Source organism: Peromyscus californicus, unplaced genomic scaffold, assembly GCF_007827085.1.
Source record: "Peromyscus californicus insignis strain IS unplaced genomic scaffold, ASM782708v3 Scaffold_3__1_contigs__length_106647218, whole genome shotgun sequence".
Lineage (NCBI taxonomy): Eukaryota > Metazoa > Chordata > Mammalia > Rodentia > Cricetidae > Peromyscus > Peromyscus californicus.
The window spans coordinates 34463415-34486535 of NW_026294551.1; the positions used below are offsets into that span (position 1 = coordinate 34463415).

Genomic DNA, 23121 nt, shown 5'->3' on the forward strand with positions numbered 1-23121 from the left:
GGATTAAAGATGTGTGCCATCATGCCCGGCTCAGACCCTTGTCTTAAAAAACCAAACAACAAACAAAAGAGGTGGTGGTAACTTTGGGGGTCCAGGGTTGAGAGAGCCAAGTGCTTAAACACATGACGGGTGGAGCAGCACAGTTCCATGTTGTGTCTTGTCTGTGTTCATGTAACGCACGCCGCTCCCCACCCGCCTAGACACAGAGGGCAAAGACTACAGCCAAGAACTCAGCTTCTGCTGCCGTCTGATCCACAACCCAATGAGGTGGATGCTGTGAGTGCTGTCTCACAGATCAGGAAATCGACTCCCCTCACTGCACAAGGCAGCCATAGGTTAGACTTCTGGTTCCTCTGGGGTGGGGGGGTTCCGGTTGCCCCTCACTGCCTCCCTACCTACACCGTTCCTCCCTCTTCCTCTCCATGAAGTTTGCAGATGTGACATTGAGAAGAGACGGTTAGGAAAACACTGCTCTGGGCAGTCTCCAGGGGCCCAGCACAGTTAGCTCCTTCCTCTCTGGCTCTTATTATAGTGCCAAGAGCCGCACACCCCGTCCCCTATACACATACAGCCGCAGGCCTCTGTCATTTGTCCCGTGGCCTGTCCCCTCCCATCTCCACTCCATCCCAATAGCACCCTAGGACCTCAGCTTCCTCAACCTCAGCCAGAACATCATTTCACAAGGACACTTACCAACCTTGAAAGACAAGGTACCCGGAGGCAAGGAAATAAAGCCACCGTTCTAGTTGAACAGCGTGAGAGCACAGCGCCATCTAGTGGTGCTGCCGCCAACTGCTCCAGGGCGGTGACATTTTCAGACAATCAATACCTCATTATTAACCATAATCACAACCTGATGTTTACTTTTGGAGACGTGTGCTGGCAAGGGACGCACATGCACTTTTCTGCATGATTCCGAGGCCTGCGATCCTAAATGCCACAGTGACTGTTAAACAGTGTCCTGCCAGTAAGCAAACAGGAGGGAGCCGGGATTGACGGTCTATCTTTTTCATCTAAGCTGCTCACCAAAAACAAAGCACCCGTTGAAGCCAGTGACCTTTCACTAACTGCTGGAAGGCAAATGCTTGATAAATAATAGATGGCCCCCTACTCGCTGTTGCTTGGAACCATCTTTTAATTAAAAGAACCGAGCAGTGAGAAGGTCAGGTGACTGATGTTTAAGTTAAGTCCCAGAAAAGCGTCAATCAAGGAGAAAATTAAGCTTGAAATGCAATGTGATTGTCAGCTTAGCAACTCAACAACAACAAAATCTCCCTCTGCAGTCCCCTGGTGGAAGGAAGGAATGGCAGTTGATGGTGACGTGTTTCGGGGACAGGGCACTTGACTCTCAGGCTCCTTTGTCTTCCCCTAGCAACCTCTCACTGAGCCTCAGCAATAGCCACTCGGCTGGTCCACCATCTCCACAGAAACTGGTTTGGAGCTAGGCTCATCCAGTCAGGGGCCAACATGCCACACTGAGCACTACCTTAGGAGTGACATGGAAACCATTTCTCGTCTTTTCCACAGAAGGGCAACTGCCCTTCCTCTGCCAGCCAAGGTGACCTCCACCAAACGGTTCACGAAAACGCCCCAGCAGTCCACAGCTCACCCAACAGTGATGCTGGGGCCTGACCCACCTCTGGAATAGGCCTCAGGAGCACAGAGCAGGCAACCAGTGAGAGCACCCACTACCCCACCCCTCCCCGCCCTCACTCGACTCTAGCTGAGGCAGTGCAGCTGGCCTCTACTCTCAGGGCCATATCGGCAGATGCCCTCACTCCAAGACAGACTCGGGAAAGCTGCCAACCCAATCCAGTTTCCTGTCAGGCTTGGTCACAGCCAGATCTGAAGAGAATGGACGAGGCCCAGGGCCTCCAAGTGGGCCACATCTGGATCCTCTGGAGCTTGGTGGGTACCAGTAGTAGTAGTAGCTCAGGGAAAACTTTATCAACCTACTTTCATGGCTGTGTCTTAAAAAAAGACCAGGCTAGCTCAAACTTGCAGCAATCCTCCTGCCTCAGACTTGCACTACCATACCTGGCATCGATTTCTTGCATGGTCCGTGTGTTCAGGTGCAGGCATGGGTGTGCAGATATATGAAGAGGTGAGGACATTCACCGACTTGGCTACCTCCTCGGCCCCTGGCTTCACTTTTATCGCCTTTCTCCTTGCTGTCCTTAACTGTGAACACTTCCCTGGCCAGACCCCACACTGTTGTGCCCTGCCGCCGCCACCGCCACCACCGCCTCCACCGCCACTGCCATGGCCACCACCGGTAGCCATTCATTCTCCTAGCTCTGAACCTTATTTCTTTACTAGAGACTTCATCCATTTCCTAAGTACCTGGGCCCCCTCTATCTCCGCCCCCTGGGCACTGAGCCGTAACCTCCACCTGAGCAGAATTAAAGCCCTGAGTGCCCATCCCTTCCCCATTGGCCCCCCTCACAACACTGCCAGTCGCTCTGTAACGGGGACTAGCTAGCTCCTCTCCCCTCCCTCCTCTCTCTCTCCCAAGTCCTGAGCAAGCCTCCTGTTGACCTGATGCTGCTTTGACGAGGAAAGCTTCCAGGCTCACTTTCCTACCCTACTGAACTCCTCCTTGTGGCTGCCAAGGCCATCACGGTCTGATTCCACCCTGTCTGTTCAAACCCATTCCCCATCACTCCTCAAAATACCCATCCAAACCCACGACAAAACCAGCAAGCTGTGCATTCACCACCTCCCCTCACAACACAACCCCACCCAGTCCAGGCAAGGCCTTATTCTGTCAGCTGGTGACTGTGATGGGCACGGGGGTGACACCAGCGCACACAGACATCCAGGAGGACCGAGGACCTAGCTCTTCAGGCTTGTCTTCCGCAAACTTCACTGAAGCCTGGACACCTGCCTCCGGCTTCAGCTCCTCAGCTGCCCGAGCTCTTGGGAGGGCCTGCTCCTGAAATGCTGTTCAATGCTCCAGTGGCCACAGAGTGAAAATGTCTGTCCTTGTTTGTTCTTAGTAGGGAAGAAATGCCTGTAGCTGAATGCAGGCCACGGGAAGTTCGGTGGAGTGCGGGCAGCAGCCTGGGCGTACAAACCACAGTGAAGGGCCCAAGTGCGGTCCCCATGGGGGTTCAGCAGGAGGCTGAGTCTCAATCTGAACCATAAAATTTCCAGACTGAGCCACCATCTGAACTAGACCCTGATCTCTGAAGGCCGAGGGGGTCCAGCACAGAACCTTCCAGTTCCCTCAGGCAGTACTCCAAGACTAACCCAAAGAGGATCACCCCCCACCCCAACACACACACACACACACACACACACACACACACACACACACACACACACACACCCCTCTACCATGCTTCGTTTTGTGTGAGCATGGGCGCACATGGACATGTGGAGGCCAGGTCAACCTCGGTTGTCGCTCCTCAGGTACCACCGCCCTGTCTGAGTCACATCTGTAATTGGGCCGGAGTTCAGCAAGGCGGCTAGCTGGCTGCCTAGCTGGATCTGGGACCCACCGACCTGTCTCCTGGCATTAGGATTGCATGTGTGGGCTGGCTTCTACTTTTCACTTGGATGTCGGGGATCAAACTCAAGTCCTCTGAGCCTCTCCCTGAGCCCTCTACCACAGGTTTCTACAGTAATTCAAAAGGACTCCTGTCCTCCTCATTGCTTCTGGAGCCACGGTCTTCTCAACCTGATTCTAGACTTTTCTATGGCAAGAAGGGGTCCCATCCTCTCTAAACACCAGAGCAGCCTGAGGAAGGCTTCTGCACAAAGCGCGACTTCGGTCCTTAACCTCACAAGTCCCTGTGGTAGCAGCTCTCCACCTCCCCTTCACAGGGCTAGCCTGCGTCCCCTCCCTTCCACAGGCTGACTCTTAATATCAGAACGTGGAGAAAGGCATTCTCACATCCTGATGGTGAAGCAGAATTTAAAAACTAAAAACCCAGAAATGTAAGACTGGAGGGCGCTAAGCCAGCTCCAGGCCGCCCTCCTGAGAACATCTGCGGCACCGCCGTCCATGCCCTCCCCACAGTCCACCCCTCCTGAGAACATCTGCAGCACTGGTGTCCTCCCCACAGTCCACCCCTCCTGAGAACATCTGCAGCACCGCTGTCCATGCCCTCCCCACAGTCCACCCCTCCTGAGAACATCTGCAGCACCGCTGTCCTCCCCACAGTCCACCCCTCCTGAGAACATCTGCAGCACCGCCGTCCATGCCCTCCCCACAGTCTACCCCTCCTGAGAACATCTGCAGCACTGGTGTCCTCCCCACAGTCCACCCCTCCTGAGAACATCTGCAGCACCGCTGTCCATGCCCTCCCCACAGTCTACCCCTCCTGAGAACATCTGCAGCACCGCCGTCCATGCCCTTCCCACAGTCCACCCCTCCTGAGAACATCTGCAGCACTGCTGTCCATGCCCTCCCCACAGTCTACCCCTCCTGAGAACATCTGCAGCACTGCTGTCCTCCCCACAGTCCACCCCTCCTGAGAACATCTGCAGCACCGCCGTCCATGCCCTCCCCACAGTCCACCCCTCCTGAGAACATCTGCAGCACCGCCGTCCATGCCCTCCCCACAGTCCACCCCTCCTGAGAACATCTGCAGCACCGCCGTCCTCCCCACAGTCCACCCCTCCTGAGAACATCTGCAGCACCGCTGTCCATGCCCTCCCCACAGTCCACCCCTCCTGAGAACATCTGCAGCACCGCTGTCCATGCCCTCCCCACAGTCCACCCCTCCTGAGAACATCTGCAGCACCGCCGCCCTCCCCACAGTCCACCCCTCCTGAGAACATCTGCAGCACCGCCGCCCTTCCCACAGTCCACCCCTCCTGAGAACATCTGCAGCACCGCTGTCCGTGCCCTCCCCACAGTCCACCCGGGTATTTGGGACCCAATCAGTGTCTGAAGTCTTCGAATGGATTCGATTTGCTTCTCCATCTGAAAGTGAGATCCCCATCGTGAGGAATCATAACGCAGCATCAACACCGGGCAGCACGAGGCACTTCAGCCAGGGGCTGCAACACCTTCACCGAGCTCTCCCATACAATGAGGTGGACAGGCCGACACCTGGACTCTGTCCCTCAGTCCAGACAGAGAAGGTCTGCACTCAGAGAACTGCGTGGAAAAGCCACAGAGGCTTTAAGGTAAGGACCGTCTGAAGCTGCTTTTGACTTCAGGATGAAAACTACTAACCACAAATACAGAGTTGCATCACAACGGGCATCTCGTTTACTAGTAAAACACGGTCTGATAAAGCAGCCAGGAGGAGGGTGTTCACGGAGAAGACCATCTGAATCAGTTGCCCCAACCCCAACCATCTTGGAAATCCAGTTACTAATAAAAACACCAGTCTTTAGCTAAGCATGATCATTTATTCATTCAACAAACATTTCTAAGCCACCTATGAGCTGCAAGCCCATGCTAATCATCTCCAACACACTTAACCCATGACACTCAAGTTATGGTTTTGGTCTTCGTCCACATCAGACAGGTCCTCAGTCTTACTGCAGCTGGCTGGGCCTCTGCTGGGCCTTTCAAGCTGCAGTCAATAGCATTACAGCAAAAGGAACAGATGCCACCTGCAGACAGAAACACTTGGCCAAGGAACACCACTATGTGGTCAAGTAGAATTCTGTGGGATCCAGACGAGAACAGGGGCGAGGTTCAACGCAGTGGCCGCAGCCAGCACAAGGCACCTTTGGAAGTTTCCAAATGTTATCGACTTTGAAAGCATTAGAAAACCCTTTATATAACCATGTCATAAAGTAAAAGTTCACAAAACTGGTGCTTTCAAACCACGGTACTGAGATTTCTGACAACCCAGAACCGGCAACAGAGAGAAGGCAGACATGCCTGAGAGATGGAGACCAACAGAGTCCACAGCTCAGCCGAGCCGAGTCCCAGGTGGTGGACGCGCTCAGTGCACAGAAGGGCCTCACGGAGAGGAGGCGTCCGTCTTTGGCTCCTGGGCATCTTCCTGAGGCTGGTTTCCTTCCGGCGAAGCCTGGGGTCTGACACTGACCTGTTAGGGTTTGAGGGAATGTGACTACCATCATGTTGCTTACAAGACCAGGAACAAGCACGTGTCTCAGACGCCGCCAGTGCACACAGCTGGCTGCAGCCGTGTAACCAGGCACACTCTGGCATCTGGGAAATGCTCAGCAATGACATCTCAAGTCAATTGTCTTCTGACAAACAGCAAGTGTACAAAAATGTGCACTGAACCACATTCCCAAGGGCTTACACGCTGTAAGCAGTAGTCACAGAACCCCAGGATATTCAATACAGCAGTATTTAACCTGGGGTTAAAGGCATGAGCCAAGGTTTCAGGAAGCAAACCACCCCTCCCTTTCACTGCCAGAGAGACAACACCAACTGAAATTAAGTGTGTGTGTGTGTGTGTGTGTGTGTGTGTGTGTGTGTGTGTGTGTGTGTACTCACACAAATGCGCAGCTGAGCACACACGCTCCTGCTGAGCACCACCCTCGGAGGCCCAACAGAACAGCTTTGACAACCAGGTACTCACATTCCTTGCCTCTCTTACTCGTCTTAAAATGACCCCTTCTGCCAGCAGAGCCTTCCCGGTCTCCACAAACAACTTTTCTTCATCTGTCTCTCCGAGATCCTGCAGCTCCATGTACTTCTCCACAAACCTGCAATTCCAAGCAGCCCACCCCAGGCCTGTGTTGGGGCTACAGCGAAATCTGCTGCACAGTAGCAAGCAAGCCCAGAGAGAGCTGCCTAGAGGAGCACCCCTCCTGAGGGAGACCTCCACATACTCCTCAAAAATGACAGCTGAGCTGGGCGGTGGTGGAGCACGCCTTTAATCCCAGCACTCGGGAGGCAGGGGCAGGTGATCTCTGTGAGTTCAAGGCCAGCCTGGTCTACAGAGCGAGTTCCAGAACAGCCAAGGCTACACAGAGAAACCCTATCTTAAAAACCCTACACCCTGAAAAAAAAAAAAAAAATAGCTGAATCCTCGGGGGAGTTTGATTTACTCAAGTCTGGGGAATACTTACCGCTGACAGGTAGACTTGAAGTTTGGGTTGAACAGATCAAAAGCTTTGTGACCAGATCCATAGACAGAAAAGAATTTCCTAGAAAATACAAAAACAATATGAATCTCCACGATAGGCTATGGAATGGGGAGAGGACTGCGGAGCAATGCTAGACCCGAGACGTTCAGAGCCTAACCCAAAGAACGATGCACACATCAAAGGGACAGAGGGGCTCAGAGAGAACACTCCCTCTCCATGCTGCCCCAACTGCCCTGTTCCCCTCTCAGAGGGCAACAGTTTCACGGGGCACCACATTCCGAAATGCCCCACCAGAAATAACACCACAGATGCATCACTCCGTGTGTGAGTGTATATGTGTGTGGTGTGTGAGTGTGTGGTGTGTGTGTGTGCCACATGCACACTGAGTGTTGCGGGCACGTGGAGGACAGAGTAGGACATCGTGTCTTCCTCCACCACTCCACTTCTGTGCTCTGAATCCAGGTCTCTCACTGGCCTGGAAGCTCACCATTTTGGCTAGGCTGGTCGGCCGGCACATTGTCAAGATCTGCTTTCCCTCTGCCCCCCAAGGCTGAGGTTTACAGGCCCATGTAGCCAGGCCCAGCTTCTCACATGGGTGCTGGAGATTCACACGCGGGTTTCATAGTTTCACAGGAAGTGTTCTCACACAGTGAGTTGTCTTCAAGTCTCCGAGCCACATCCTTTAACCAAAAGAAGGGTACCCATCTTCCTTTTTTTTTAAACTGGGGAAAAATCAGTCCTTGCTGGGCCTTCGAAGTGGCTCAGCAGGTATAGGCACTTGCCGCCAAACCTAACGACCTGAGTTCGATCCCTAGAACCAACATGGTAGGACTCCGGTGACGTTGTCCTCTGACTTCTACATGGATGCTGTAGCATGCACTCAAACATGTGCATGCATGTACATCTCCACTTCAATAAAACACAATGAAAATTTTAACAACCCTTCTTAAGTGTACCAGTGACATTTAGTGCAATCAGTCATACAACTATCACCTCGATAGTTCCAGAACATTTTAAAATTACATCTATTTGTTTACTTAAGTGTGTGTAGGTGGCGCATGTCACAACACATGAGTGGAGATCAGAGGACAACTTGAGGGAGTAGATTTTCTCCTTCCACCATGTGGATCCTGGGGCTTGAACTCAGGTCATCAGGCTTGGCAGCAAGCGCCTTTACCCACTGAGCCATCTCGCTGGCCCTCCAAAACATTTCGATCACCCCTACAGAGGCCCAGTACCATTAAGCACGCACACTCCTCACCCCATATCTTGTGTTTTCAGAGTTTGTCTCACATCAGTGCAGAGACTGTTTCTAGTCCTTTGCCATCAAGACTGCTGCAAGAACACCTGGCTGCCTGGGGTGCTGTACAGGTGAGTCCATGAATAAATCCAGAGACATGGTAGAGCGAGACCCAGCTATGTGCTTATGTATCTGTTAAAACAAAACAAAACCAACCTCCCAAACTGCTCACATGCCTCTCAAAGCAGCAGTGCCAAACTCACACTCAGGTAAGTTCCACAATACACAAGTGCCTGTCTTCCGGTTTCACGGCCCCTGCCACACTGATAGGCTGGAAACTGTAATTATAATTTCAGCACCATCAACGCCCCCCCCCCCACACACACAAAACAGGAGAAAAAGAATGGCATTGGACATTCTCTCAAGTCTGAATGCAAACTGGATTCCTTTCCTGTAAACTATTCATCTTCTCTGCCCATTTTCCTATGTAGTGGTTGCTATCAACTTCAAATTCCTTTGTGGAAACCGCAAGGTGTGACAGTAGAGGCGGGGGCTTTGGGAGTTCATCGGGTCACACACACAGCCCTTAAACAAAACAGCACTGGTGTCCTTCGGAAAAGACAGAAGGCATGCTTCCTTTCTGTTCTCTCCCAAGGAAGGACACCTTGAGAAGACAGCACTCTCACAGGTGGGAGATATCTCCAAGTTCAAAGCCAGCTTGATCTACGCAGCAAGTCCCACCCAGGAATCACAATGAGTCTCGAAACCAAACCAAACCACCAAAATGTCTGTGGTGTCTCACAGGCTAAGTGCTCCCTGTGTGGACAAGAACCTGAGCTGTCTGTGGTGTCTCACAGGCTGAGTGCTCCCTGTGTGGACAAGAACCGGAGTTGTCTGTAGTGTCTCACAGGCTGAGTGCTCCCTGTGTGGACAAGAACCGGAGTTGTCTGTGGTGTCTCACAGGCCGAGTGCTCCCTGTGTGGACAAGAACCTGAGCTGTCTGTGGTGTCTTACAGGCCGAGTGCTCCCTGTGTGGACAAGAACCTGAGCTGTCTGTGGTGTCTTACAGGCCGTGTGCTCCCTGTGTGGACAAGAACCTGAGCTGTCTGTGGTGTCTCACAGGCTGAGTGTTCCCTGTGTGGGCAAGAACCTGAGTTGTCTGTGGTGTCTCACAGGCCGAGTGCTCCCTGTGTGGACAAGAACCTGAGTTGTCTGTGGTGTCTCACAGGCTGAGTGCTCCCTGTGTGGACAAGAACCTGAGCTGTCTGTGGTGTCTCACAGGCTGAGTGCTTCCCAGCATGGATCAGAACCTGAGTCCAACTTCAGCACAGTAAAGCACAAAGAGGCAAAAACATACATGTGGCAAACCCGAGCAGAAATGTCTGACAGTCTCAGAGAGCAAGAACATGCTTGTCCTGCTGGATCGGGAAGTGCTATGGAGAGCAGAGTGTACTAGCTCATGTCTGTAATCCCAGCACCTTGGAGGCTGAGGTAAGAAGCTGCAGAGAACTGACATCAGCTTGGCCTCCACTGGAGTCAGCCCCTGTCTCAAAAAAACACAGAACTAGTTAAGTCTTATCCTCCCATCTCCCTTTCCACTGTCTTCTCCCGCCAGCCTAGTGGTTTCTTCCAATCATCACACCACTAACGGTTCATCAACAGACGGTTATGAACCACAGGCCATGAGCCGCACTAGCCACTGAGAAGATGACAGCACATGGTCCACGGTAGGTCTTTTTTTAAGGGTGGAGTTGTCAGAGACAGAACTAGAGACTGAAGAACTGAGGCCTCACACACGCCTCGTGAGCCCGATCACTGAGACACGGCCCCTGGTTATCGGGAGCAGTTTCACTATGTAGCTCAGGCTGACCTCAAACTCTTATCCAGCTGCCTCACCTGCCAGGTGCTGGAATTACACGTGTGAGCCACCATGCCCAGCTAGGTGACATCTGAACTTTCCTTCATTAACTAAAAGAAAAAGAACTATAAGGACATTAGAAGCCCATTTTCCAACATTATTTAGGTTAGAAGGAGTAGAAAGCAAATTAAAGAACACATATTTTCATTTGTTTCAACACCTGATTAGTACTTTAAAAGTAACTCAAAAAAGGTAGGCCTGGGACCAGCGAGATGGTTCAGTGAGTAAGAAGTGCTTGCCTCCAGGCCTTATGACAAGAGTTCGATCCTTGGGACTCAGATGGTAAAAGGCGAAAACCAACTTCCACAAGTTGTCCTCTGACCCCACACGCATGCCCACACACATGTGCACAAGTACACACAAACTAGAGAAGTAAATGTAGTAAATTATATTTTTTTAAAAAAAAACAGCAACAATAACAACATTAAAAACTCAGATGTGGGCTGGAGGGATGGCCTAGAGGTTAAGAGCACTGGTTGCTCTTCCAGAGGTCCTGAGTTCAATTCCCAGCGCCCACATGGTGGCTCACAACCATCTGTAGGGAGATCTGGTGCCCTCTTCTGGCCTGCAGGCATACATGCAGGCAGAACACTGTATACATAATAAATAAATAAATCTTTAAAAAAAAAAACAAAAAAAAAAAAACCAAAACTCAGATGTGATAACACATACTTGGAATCCCAGAAGTCGGGAGGTAGAGGCAGAAAGACTACAAGTTCAAGATCACCCTGGGTTAAAATTAAATAAGATAGTTGAGTTTCCTGAAAAAGACCTTCCCAAACACAAAGGTGAAGAGGCCAACAAAAATAAAACCTGGTGGGTGTGAATATACTGTCTATCTTAGTGCCTAACACATGTAGAACAGCGTCTGACAGGAGGCACGGCAGAAAACTTGTAAAATGAAATCAACAACTTCCATACACTAAGAGAGGCATTGTGGGGCTGGAGAGCGAGCACTGCTCTTCCAGAGGACCAGGGTGCCCACCGTTCCTAGCACCCAGGACAGCAGCTTCACAACTGACGCTAACTCCAACTCCAGGGTATCTGACCCCCTCTTCCAGCCTCCTCCAGCAGTGAACACACAGGCACACAGTTAAACATGCAGGAAAAACTCTATACACATAAAATAAAAATAATCTTTATTTTAAAAAAAACTGCTGCCAGGCATTGGTGGCGTACACTTTTAATCCCAGCACTTGGGAGGCAGAAGCAGGTGGATCTCTGTGAGTTCGAGGCCAGTCTGGTCTACAGAGTGAGTTCCAGGACAGCTAGGACTGTTACACAGAGGAAACCTTGTCTAGAAAAATCCAAAAAAAAAAAAAAAAAAAAGCAAGACCTCTGGCTCTGAGAGGCATCTGCACTCACATGGACATATATGTAATTAAAAATAAAAATAAATCTTAAAAACAACAAAATACCAGGAGGCAGAGGCAGGTGGATCTCTGAGTACAAGGCCAGCCTGGTCTACAGAGCAAGTTCCAGGACAGCCAAGGCTACACAGAGAAACCCGAATCTTGAAAAAACCAAAAAAAAAACAAAAAAAACCACTTTTAAACAGTAGCATCTTCCTTCACCTTTACAACTCTAGCATTTTGTCTTATGATGCGAAACAAGATTACAGGGACAGTGTTTCCAAAGTGACAAAGCTAAGTTCCAGGAGCTGCCTTCAAACCACTGCCTCAAAAGATAGGGCGATGGGGATCTGATCTTCTTCTTTATGCTTTTCTGTTGTTTCTCAATTTTCTATAATGAATATGTACTAATACACCAGATAAGGTGACGCATGCCTATAATACCAGGATTCCAGAGGCAGAGGCAGGAAGATCCCCTGTCTCAAGAGGAAAAACAAAGAAGAAATAGATGCTAAAGAAAGAAAGTACACAGCACTTCCTTAAATGTCTGGTGATGACATTAAGTGCTTTGAACTTCTAAGCATCCATTCTTGACTGGCTTCAATGATCATTAGATGTTAAATCCACAGACCATGTTCCTCTGATTTCCACTTCCAAAGAAGCAGATGCGACAGCCAAGCAAACAGCCAGAGTCAGAATTTGATTTCCCAGCTCTGCCCCTCCTGTGCAGCCACAGGCAGTTAACTTCTTGAGCCTCATAGCTCTCTTGAGGAAAACAGAGGCAATGATAACTGCCCACTCTGACAGGGTCAAAGTCTATGAGTTGATGTTTGTGAAGGGCCTATCACGGTACCTCAGTACCTCACACAAAAAAGACCGCCAATAAACAGACAACATCAGCTGCGATGTTCTGTCAGTTTAGGGGCTCCAGATTCCACCTCTTAGAACTTCTGTTTCTGGCGGATGGTGGTGGCCTTCGCCTTTAGTCCCAGCATTCGGGAGGCAGAGGCGAGTGGATCTCTGAGTTTAAGGCCAGCCTGGTCTACAGAGTAAATTCCAGGACAGCCAGGGATACACAGAGAAATCCTGTCTCAAGCAAACAAACAAACCAACAAGCAAACACTTCTGCTTCCTCTTACCACAGGGGAGGAGTGAGATGTCATTATTTTACTTGCTATACAAGACCAACCCCACAGAGCAAGCCCCTGTCAGCTCGTTAGCAGACTTCCACATAAACCTTCCTTTCTGAAGGTCTGTTGCATCCGTGCTCACTACAGGGGACAGCCACTCACGCTCGAATCCGATCCTCCCGGTAAAAGATGTCCTGGATGGTAGCTTTGGCTTTGCCATATCTCAAACGGGGTCTTCGGAAGACAGGCTCTCTCAGGGGCGGAAAGGCCTTATATATGTCAAACCACAGCGGCTTCTCCTTCAACACTCCAGCACGCATCAGATCCCTCGTCCTTAGAGAGGGAACAGAACCACGGTCAGTCCATTACAACAGCCTGTCAAAGTCCTTGAACCAACTTAAGGCAGGCCGGAGCAGCGCAGTTCAGGTGAGCTGAGCAGGGCTTCCCACCTAGAGGAGACATGGCCACATTCCACAGCAACCTAGCAAGGCCAGTGTTAAGTCCTGTTGTTGTTTGGGTCTCACGTAGCCTAGGATAGCCTTAAACTCAGTATGTAGTCGAGGATAACCTTGAATTTAGTGCCTCTCTGAACTTCTCCAGTGCTAGGATTACAGCGTGTCCACGCCAGGCTGTCTTTTTGTTTTGACAAAAAGTCCTACAGTAGCCTGACTGGCCTGGACTTCGCTACGTAGCCCAGGTTGGCCTCGGTCTTCCTGCCTCGCCTCCCAAGTGCTCAGATTATGGGCATGAGCCACCACATTCAACTTTACGCCACTCTTAGCTTCTCGCATGCATCCCAACCCCCCAGAACATGGTGGAAACGCCAAGACCGACCAGTCAAGCCCTTCAGCCCCTTCTTTATTCTAGAGGTCTCCCCCGAAGTGGGGTGGCGAATCTTTAAAGTGACAGATCAGAAATCCAAGGGGATGTCGACAAACTTTCCGAGCCAGGAGGGAGCACGAGGGCCTCTCCGGGCTCGGACACCCGCAACCGCGTCCCGCTCCGGCCACGCCAGGAGGACCGTGACCCTCTGGGAACCCTGCTCATGCCCGGCTCTGAGCACGCACCGGGAAAACACGCTCCCAATGGTCTCCAGCCGGCTCCCCGCCATGGTCACCTAAGGCAGAAAGCCGCTAGCTGCTACCGGAAGCGGAAGCGGCAGCAAGCAAGCGAAGGGGGAACAAGCTGCTGGCCGAGCCGAGGATCACTGTCCCGCCTCAGCGTCGTCCGGAGGGCGGAGTCAGGCAGAAGCAAATGATGGGCTGAGCGGGCGCGCTCCGTTACTCCTGCGGGGACGGGGCGGGGGGGGGGGGGGGGTGCCAGACAGGAACAATCGATGGCCGATCCGGAAAGGGCAGGAGTGCGCCCAAGCTACGCAGGAGTTGTAATTGACTGGTCCAGGGCAAAGATTGAATGTGGCACTTGGTTTCTTGCTGACTTTAGGAAGCCTCCTCCTCTCCCGCAGGTCGGGCAGTGTGGAGGGAATACAGTGGGGCTCGCGGAGATGAGGCACATCCTACAGTCAGCCAGCCAATCTTGACATTTGAAGCCACCGGCTCCAGGCTCAATTAGACCTAATCTTGGCCAGTTAGGCTACGCAGAAGGAAACTGAGACCCAAAGAGGGGCGAAGTCACTTTCCCAGGCCTCCTTCCTTAAGCCGGTCGCTGGAGCAATCTGCTTTCACGCTCAGTGGAAAGCTGCCTGCAAGTAGCGTTTCCTCCTCTGGGGGCGTCACTCGCCGCCCGCTAGCTCTGGAGTTTAAAACGTGACAAGTATTCAGAACTAACACGCTCAGGGAGGAAGCTGAAAATCTGGGGGAAAGTAGCCTGTCAGTGGTCAGCTTTTCAAAGTGTGGGTTTGGAGAGATGGATGCCTTAGATCAGGAGGACTCCGTAGAAATTAAGGCGTTTCATCAGGGTATTTGTGCAAGGGTCATCATTGTTGATTGTAGTGACAAGACTAAAAAGAAAAAAATCCATCGGGCTGGAGAGAGAGCTCAACAGTTCAGAGCACTGGTTGCTCTTCCAGAGGACCCAGATTCGAGTTCCAGCGCTCACATAATCACCTGTAACTCCAGTTCCGGGGAATTCGATGTCCTCGTCTGACCTCTGCAGGCACCAGGCACAGACATACATGCAGGCAAAATATCCATACACGTATAGTTAATTAATTAAAATTCGTCAAATGGCCGGGTCATGATGGCTTACACCTTTAATCCCAGCACTTGAGATGCAGAGGATCTCTTTGAGTTCGAGGTCAGCCTGGTCTACATAGTGAGTTCCAGGACAGCCAGGGCTATGTAGAGAGACCCTATCTCAGAACAAACAAACAAAAAAGTGGCTGGAAAATTAGAGTTCATTGGTTCTACTAAACTTTATGCAGCTATTAGAATCAGCAAACTTAGTTCATCTGTATTTACCTAGATTAGTGCCCATGGTTTGTGGTCAAATGAAAAAAGAAACAAAAAACAAACAAACAAAAAAAAACTGCATCACTTGAGGATTCCAGCCTGTAAGAGGGAAAAAGAAACCATCCATCCACAGGTGCCAGTGTTTGTATGAGGATAAAATCTGTGCCAAAGGATATGGGACTGTGGACTTCAGTTATCCCTAGGACAAAAATGCAAGGGTTACTTCAGAGGTGCTTTTTCTCTTTATTTTGCCTTGTAAAGAGTTTGTATTCACATGTAAACTTTTTGACCCAATGCATGTTTTGAATCACACACTAGGTCGCCAAGGAGCCTGTTATCTTTGTCCTTAGGAAAAAGCATGAAGTCATCTCAAAATCCTCCCACTCTAAGGGAGGTCCCAGAAGGGAAGGCAGGGAATGTTTTCAGGGCAGTTGCCGCTTGTTTGTGTTATCTCAGAGATAACTCCGCCTACCCACAGCGTAGCTATTATCATCCTCACTGTGGGTGAGAAAGCAAAGCCGCAGGAACTTAAGTACCTTTGTCTGATATGCAACTGATTGAACCGGGATCCAGCCCAACCTGAGCACTCTCCTGTTTCCCACAGGGCTACCTTAACTAGCCAAACTGGAGACAGGGGCTGAAAGGCTTTAACAAAACTGGCCTTAGCAGCAGGAGATACAGTGACCTGAGGCCTGAGCTGAGAGGTGGCATCACTCCTGCCTCCAAACTCTAGAACAGGGGCTGGAGAGGTGGCAGATCAGTTAAGTGCATATACTGCTCTTGCAGAGGACCTGAGTTCAGTTCCCAGCATCACAAGAGCCTGTAACTCCAACTCCAGGGAGACCTGATGGCTCTGGAGGTCGTGGGCACCAGCCTGTAGCTGTCCTTCACACACACACACACACACACACACACACACACACACACACACACACACACATTGGGGGGGTAGTTTTAAAAACAAAATCTTAAAAAGAAGGAAAAGAAGCAGGAGGAGGAGAAAGAAGAGAAGGAGAAGAAGAAGAAAAAGAGGAGGAGGAGGAGGAGGAGGAGGAGGAGGAGGAGGAGAAGAAGAAGAAGAAGAAGAAGAAGAAGAAGAAGAAGAAGAAGAAGAAGAAGAAGAAGAAGAAGAAGGGATGTGTGTCTGCAAGTCCACTACCTATAAACTAGGACATTGTACCATATATTTAATCTAAAAAGAAAAAGAAAGAAATAAGAGAAAAGGAATCTGGCCTCTGGGCCAATTGGCTCCCAGGTCCCTGAGATCTAAGGGAGTCAGCTCTGGGGAGTAAACACACTCCTGGCTAAATATAACCTTCCCAGTCTTCAACAACTTTCTAATTCTGTCTGTGTCAGAGCTATCTGCTACCCTAGTCTCCAGGCATACTTCCCTTCTCCCTCCAAGGTCTGCCTCTGTAAGCTAGCACAGTCTATGCTGCAAAAGAATTAGAAAGGTTTATTCCAGGAGGCAGAGGCAGGTGGATCTCTGTGAGTTCAAGGCCAGCCTGGTCTACATAGCAAGTCCCAGGAAAGGCGCAAAGCTACACAGAGAAACCCTGTCTTGAAAAAAAAAGAAAGAAAGAAAGAAAGAAAGAAGGAAAGGTTTATTCCAAGTTCATGGAGGAAAGCAGAAGACATAAATTCTCAAGTCAGAAGAAATTACAAAGTGGGGAATTTTTCTAAGTTATTCTGGAGTGATACACCTTGAACCTTTGAAATTCCCCTTTCCATTGTCACATTTAATCCTTCTGCAACAGAAAGAACAGAGTATTGGTGGACAAAAAGGAATACTTGGGAGTGTGGAGACATGGCTGATCAGAAGCCCACACTCAAGACATGTTTGCTCATAACACAGGATGACATTGTTGGGAACAGACAGAACAGACAGTTGAGGCTTTGTGTCTTCTAGAGTAGGCTGAATGGGACAGGCTGGGGTACACAGTAAGTGCGGGTCAGCAACTGTCCCATGATGGTCACAGTGTCACTGTTGTGATGCCCAGCTGGGAGTGCGGCCTTTGATGGCGTTCCGCAGATCGCCTTCTGGGACATTGAGGCACCTAATGTCTCACATGCAAGTACTCTACCACTCAGTTATAGACACACCCAAAACAGTGTTCTGCCTGCATGGATGCCTGCAGGCCAGAAGAGGGCACCAGATCTCATTACAGATGGTGGTGAGGCACCTTGTGATTGCTGGGAATTGAACTCAGGACCTCTGGAAGAACAGCCAGTGCTCTTAACCTCTGAGCCATCTCTCCAGCCCAGTGATCCATTCTTTCCACTAGCCCTTAAACACCAGCTCTCGCCTGACTCTACAAGAGCAGTATGTGTTCTAATGAACCATCACTTCAGCCCCTTGTTGTTGTTTGTTTGTTTGTTTGTTTGTGTGTTTGTTTATAGACAGGGTACCACTAAGTACCCTGGCTGGCCTGAAACTTATATAGACAAAGCTGACCTTGAGCTACAGAAATCTACCTGCATCTATCTGCCTCCAAAGTGCTGGCATTAAAGGCATGTGCCCCCATGCCCAGATTGTGGTGGTGGCTTATTGAGATGAGCTGTCAGTCTAGGACTCCAGTTCAGCTCATAGAGTGCTTTTGTAGTACGCGCAAAACCCAGCATTAAATAAACAGGATATGATGATGCACACGCGTCATCCCAGGTCTCCAGAGGCAGAAGCAAGAGAATCAGAAGTTGAAGGTCATCCTTAGCGACAAAGCTTTGAAGGCATGCTAGGCTACCTAAGTCCTTGTCTTGCGGCTGGGAGGGGACAATCTCACTATAAAGCCTTATGCACAGAGTGGCTTTAAACTCATTCCGTAGGCCAGGCTGGCCTCAAACTCTCTGTAATTCTCTGGCCTTGGCCTCGTCAGTAGCGGTATTACAGGCACATACCATCACGTTGGTTGAGGCGGGGCTGGGTATTTCTATAGTGCGATTCTTTTACCTTGTAGATGTCTGCTTGTTCTCTTCTTCTTCACATGGTCTTTTCTCCATGAGCAAAGCTATGTGTGTTTTAATCTCATATTGGATTAGGGTCTATCTTTATAGAGTATAAAGACTGTCTCCAAATGCAGTCACATTCTCATGGACTTAGAGCTAGAATTTCAGTATATGAAATGAAGGAGAGGTAGGTCCGCCCGCAACATTGGATAGTCAGAGCTGAACACTCCCATTTGCTGGCTGATCCATATCCACCCTCTGCCACTCTTCACCTTGCCCTACACTGCAGGAACCTCACCTCTGTGGACTGCACGCACCAGCCCCTTGCCCTCTGCTTCCAGCTAGATCCTAGTTGATTCTGAAGTTGGAGGCACTGGCAGGGAGTCGAAGGAAGGAGGGGAGTGGAACTGGGCTTTGTTCTACCTCCTACTCCCTCCCTCACGCTCCAAGAATACAGTCACAGCCTACCCTGAGCCCCTCTCCACAACTGTCCCTCAGACCTGGTTCAGCTTGTTGAATTGTGCTCTCATCACTAGCTTTGGGGTCCCATCTACATACCTACCCTACATGGTTTCCCTATATTCTACCAACATCTTTATAAATAGCACCCTTGTTTAAGAGGTGCACCGGGGCCAGGCGGTGGTGGCACATGCCTTTAATTCCAGCACTCGGGAGGCAGAGCCAGGTGGATCTCTGTGAGTTCGAGGCCAGCCTGGTCTACAGAGTGAGATCCAGGACAGGCACCAAAACTACACAGAGAAACCTTGTCTCAAAAAAAAAAAAAAAAAAAAAAAAAAAAACGAGAGAGAGAGAGAGAGAGAGAGAGAGGTGGGGGGGGATGCACAGGAATTTGTCATACAAGAAAGAACACTGAAGATGCCAGCCTGCTGGTGAAATCATGAGAACTGCTAGCTTCATGTGCTGGAGATCTGGGATCAAGGAATGAATAAACAATTGCATCATTTAAATATTTAAAAATTACGAGGGGTGCACATGCCAGAAGACAACCTGTGGAAGTTGTTTCTCTACTTTCACCGTGTAGACGCCAAAGATTAAACTCAGGTGCCCCAGCTTGGCATCAAGTGCCCTTATCTGCTGAGCCATCTCCTTGGCCCCAGCAATTGCTTTAAATGATAGGAAAGAAATAGTGTGTATTCATACACAGCATAAGAATTATATGCCGGGAGGTGGTGGCATGCGCCTTTGATCCCAGCATTCAGGAGGCAGAGGTAGGCGGATCTCTGTGAGTTCGAGGTCAACTGGTCTACAGTTTTAGGACCATCAGGGCTACACAGAGAAACCCTGTCTCAAAAACAAACACACCACCAAAATGTATAGGGCTGCACAGCCTGGACTACATAGTGTGTTCCAGACCAGCTTAGACTACATAAAGAGACCCTGACTCAAAACACACACACACACACACACACACACACACACACACACACACACACACACACCTACTGAATAGGTCCAGGGCAAGGAGGGTGCAGGGCAGGGAAGGGAGGATACAACGCCTTTGCTCCTCTCCAGGCTGTCGGGTTCTGCTTGCCTTTCTAGCTGAGCATGCGCCTTCGGATGCCCACACCTGCAGCCCCCACCATCCCCAGCCACATGGGCTGAGTGCCCCAACCTGGTCCTTCCCTCACAGCTCTGGCTGTCTACTTGTCTGTCTCACTGGGCTTCTTTCAGGGCAGGAACTGGGCCTGTCTCTGCCCACACCCAGCCTGGTGCAGGGCCCTCCGCTAGTTCTTAGTGAGTTTTCTAGAGAACAGCATGGATGAATAAAGCCAAGTCAGGACAAATGATGCCGTAGTGACCACGGGCCACTTACGACTGCCTGCACACATCTGATCCTGCCACCTGAGTCTGGCTTCCCTTTGAGGGCTTTCCAAGACATTCTGTGTGGAAATGTCCTCCGAGCCCACCATGCATTGAGTGTGTACTGTCATTTTTAATCTCTGGCTATCCCCTGCCTCAGTGGGACTTTTTATAATCCTCTGGGGCTTCAACTGTCTTCTGTAAAATGGAGCTAACCATAAGACCCAACAGAAAGTCTTTTCTGGGAGGGGTGGCGCACATACATAATCTCAGCACTTGGGAGGTGGAGGCAAGAGGGCCTCAAGTTCAGGCTAGTCTGGGCTACTCAGTGAGACTTTGTCTCAGGGGTGTGGGGTGGGGCGGAAGAAGCCTTGTTGTGAAGAGCCGGTGTGTTAGGACTGCAAAGCACTTGTGGGTAAACATAACTGATGATGATTTCTGAGGACCCCACACTTAGGAACATCCCACCCTTAAATCACATCTAACAATTCACAAGGCATTGTTACAAGCTGCCCAGCTTCCCTGCGCTAACAGGTGGCTGCCCTGAAGGAGACTCCAGCGCAGACAAAGGAGAGATCAACACTTTGTGCCCATAACTGCCCTGGAGGTCTGTGTGACTTTGGCTCCTTTCCACAGCCAAGGAAAATTGGGGTGAACTGAGCCAGAGCAGCTGCCTGTTGGAGTTTATGCTGATTAGAATCATTCTGAGGGGTTGCATGGATCACTGAGGATGAGACCCCTTCAGGGCAGGTATTTCAGGGCTTGTGAACCTGGGGGGAAGCTCCTAGGGAGTTCGAGCAAGGCAGATTCTGATTAGGTTGGTTTGGAGTGGGGTCCTGAACTGTGTTTCTAACAAGCTTCTGGGTTGATTGACAGCCAGGCTGCTAGTCTGCAAATAAGGTAAACAACTTTCTCAAGTTGACATTGCAAGTTAGAGTGGATGTTCTTGGTTCTAGTTTTGTGAGTTTTGCATCCAGGCCACATTGTATTTTGTGTATGAGTGTTCTGCATGTATACCTGCACGCCAGAAGAGGGCATCATATCCTATCACAGATGGTTGTGAGTCACCATGCGGTTGCTGGGAATTGAACTCAAGAGCTCTGGAAGAACAGCCAGTGCTCTTAACCACTGAGCCACCTCTCCAGCGCCCCAGGCTACACGTTGGGTGACAAGACAGGCAGTGTTTATGTGAAGCTTCACAGCTGTTCACACGGGAGTCCCTGGAACAATCCTCCTGACATGATTGTTTTTCCTCTTTAATTAGTGATCCTGAGAGCTGGGATCTAGTACAGTGGCAAAGCATTTGCCTGTGTATACGTGAGGCCCCGAGTTTCATCCCCAACTATAACAGTAAGATAAATAAACAGAGTTTTTAAATAAAAAGAATAGTGACTTTATTTTCTACAAATGACACCTGCTAGGTGTGGTGGCGCACGCCTTTAATCCAAACACTGGAAGGCAGAGACAGGCGGATCTCTGAGAGTTTGAGGCCAGCCTGGTCTATAGAGTGAGTTTCAGGCCAGCTAGGGCTACATAGTGAGATCCTCTCTCACACAAAATAAAACAAAACAAAACAAAACAAATTTAGAAGTGACACCTGTAGGCAGTCCTCCCAGGCAGGACAGCTCTTGTTTTATGGGTCCTGAAGCTTATATAGCTTTAGTGACATTTTAAATTAAAAACGATCTTTGTTTTGCAAATTTCTCCAAATGCAGCTATAGAAACAAACTCCCTGTGGTCTGTATGGCTTGAGGCCAAAGGCCTCCTGCAAAAATGATAGTTCATCTTTCTGTGGTCAGTGACTGTCACTTCTGCAAATGACCACCTGGGGGCAGTAGGTTTACACAGACCCTTTTCATCTGCCCCAGCTCCAGAAAGTTCCAGCTTCCCTCTAGCTGGCCCAGATCACTAATCCAACAAATGAATCTATGCTGTGATAATGGGCATAAGGCCTCTGCGTACTTCTCCCTCAATAGCCGGCTTCCTGTTTGCTGAATATGCTCGGAGATTGTTTTTAAATCCAGATAAAGAATGTTAATGGGGGTTCCGGACACACTGCTGGATCACAGATCCCTGGGAGGTGTTGCTGAGCAGGTAGGCCTTTTTCTGTTCTTCACAAGTTGTATCCATGTGGGGGATCCTGGATCTTACCACCTGTCGTCCACCTGCCCCCAACAGGTAGCTTAGTGTTTAGGCATCGACTCTGGAATTCTGCTGCTGGCTTGTTCAAATCCAGGGACTAGCATTTACTAACAACGGCTATCAACTCCATCTCTGCACCGCCCTGTGCCTCCATTTCCTAGTGGGTAAAAATGGGAGTAATGGGACTGATTTCATGTCATCATTGCTGGGTTAGGTACAATACAACATACGAAGCACCCCAGACGAGTGACCGGCACACAGTGAACCCCTCGTAAATGCTATCACCATCGTCATCCCATACCTTACCTGCCCCTTGTGGTCTTCAGGACAGGTTCTCTGACCACTAACCCCTACTCCCAAGCAGGTGCTCCCAGAGAACGAGGAGACAGAAGCTGAGACTCCAGCATAATAACCACACCTGTTCTTCTGTGCACAATGTCCATCAAACCCTATGATCTTCCTGCAAGTTAGAGCCAATGCCCAGGGATGCCAACATGTATGAAGGGCCAGGGGCACCGGCAGGGTCAGACTCCAGAGGGCCTGGCTGCATTTTTACAGAAATCTTTGAACATTGCCGTGTGGCTTCCAGGAGCTTCCCATGTGCAGATGAGCGTGGTGTACAAAGGCTGCTGGTCTCTTCTGGGTCTGTTCTTCACACTCTTTAACCCGATTATGGCTCTCCCACCCGCCCCCCTCCCGCTGTGGGGTAGTTACAAGTTACACTGAAGGTGTTCAGTCGCAACTTACAGTACTAGACAAAATGGCACATGGCTCTAAGAACTTTGTATATCAGAATCACCCGAGATTTTGCAGTTGCTTTTCCAGGCTAAATTGCAAACCAAGTACAAGAGAACACGTGCATTCTGAAAGTGCAAATCTCAGACCTGATGTTCTAGAGTTTCTTAAGCTACAGTGTTCATACAAGTCACTGTGATGAATTGTTAAAACATGTTATATAGCCGGGCGGTGGTGGCGCACGCCTTTAATCCCAGCACTCGGGAGGCAGAGCCAGGCGGATCTCTGTGAATTCGAGGCCAGCCTGGACTACCAAGTGAGTTCCAGGAAAGGTACAAAGCTACACAGAGAAACCCTGTCTCAAAAAACCAAAAACAAAAAACAAAAAACAAAAAAA

At 50.0% G+C, this 23121-nt stretch overlaps 2 protein-coding genes across 2 annotated transcripts in view; both read right to left on the reverse strand.

Annotated features, from left to right (window-relative positions):
- Cuedc1 (CUE domain containing 1) overlaps positions 1 to 23121 on the reverse strand; it is a 116872-nt gene that overhangs the window by 2899 nt on the left and 90852 nt on the right. The gene's annotated exons all lie outside the window — the stretch shown is intronic.
- Positions 5354 to 13868, reverse strand: LOC128121421 (28S ribosomal protein S23, mitochondrial-like). The gene is made up of 5 exons (XM_052756119.1): positions 13740 to 13868; positions 12835 to 13005; positions 7015 to 7092; positions 6522 to 6648; positions 5354 to 6017 (listed from the first exon to the last, which is right to left on the reverse strand). Exons 1-5 carry the CDS (start codon positions 13781 to 13783, stop codon positions 5931 to 5933), a joined length of 507 nt encoding a protein of 168 aa, XP_052612079.1. The 5' UTR covers positions 13784 to 13868; the 3' UTR covers positions 5354 to 5930.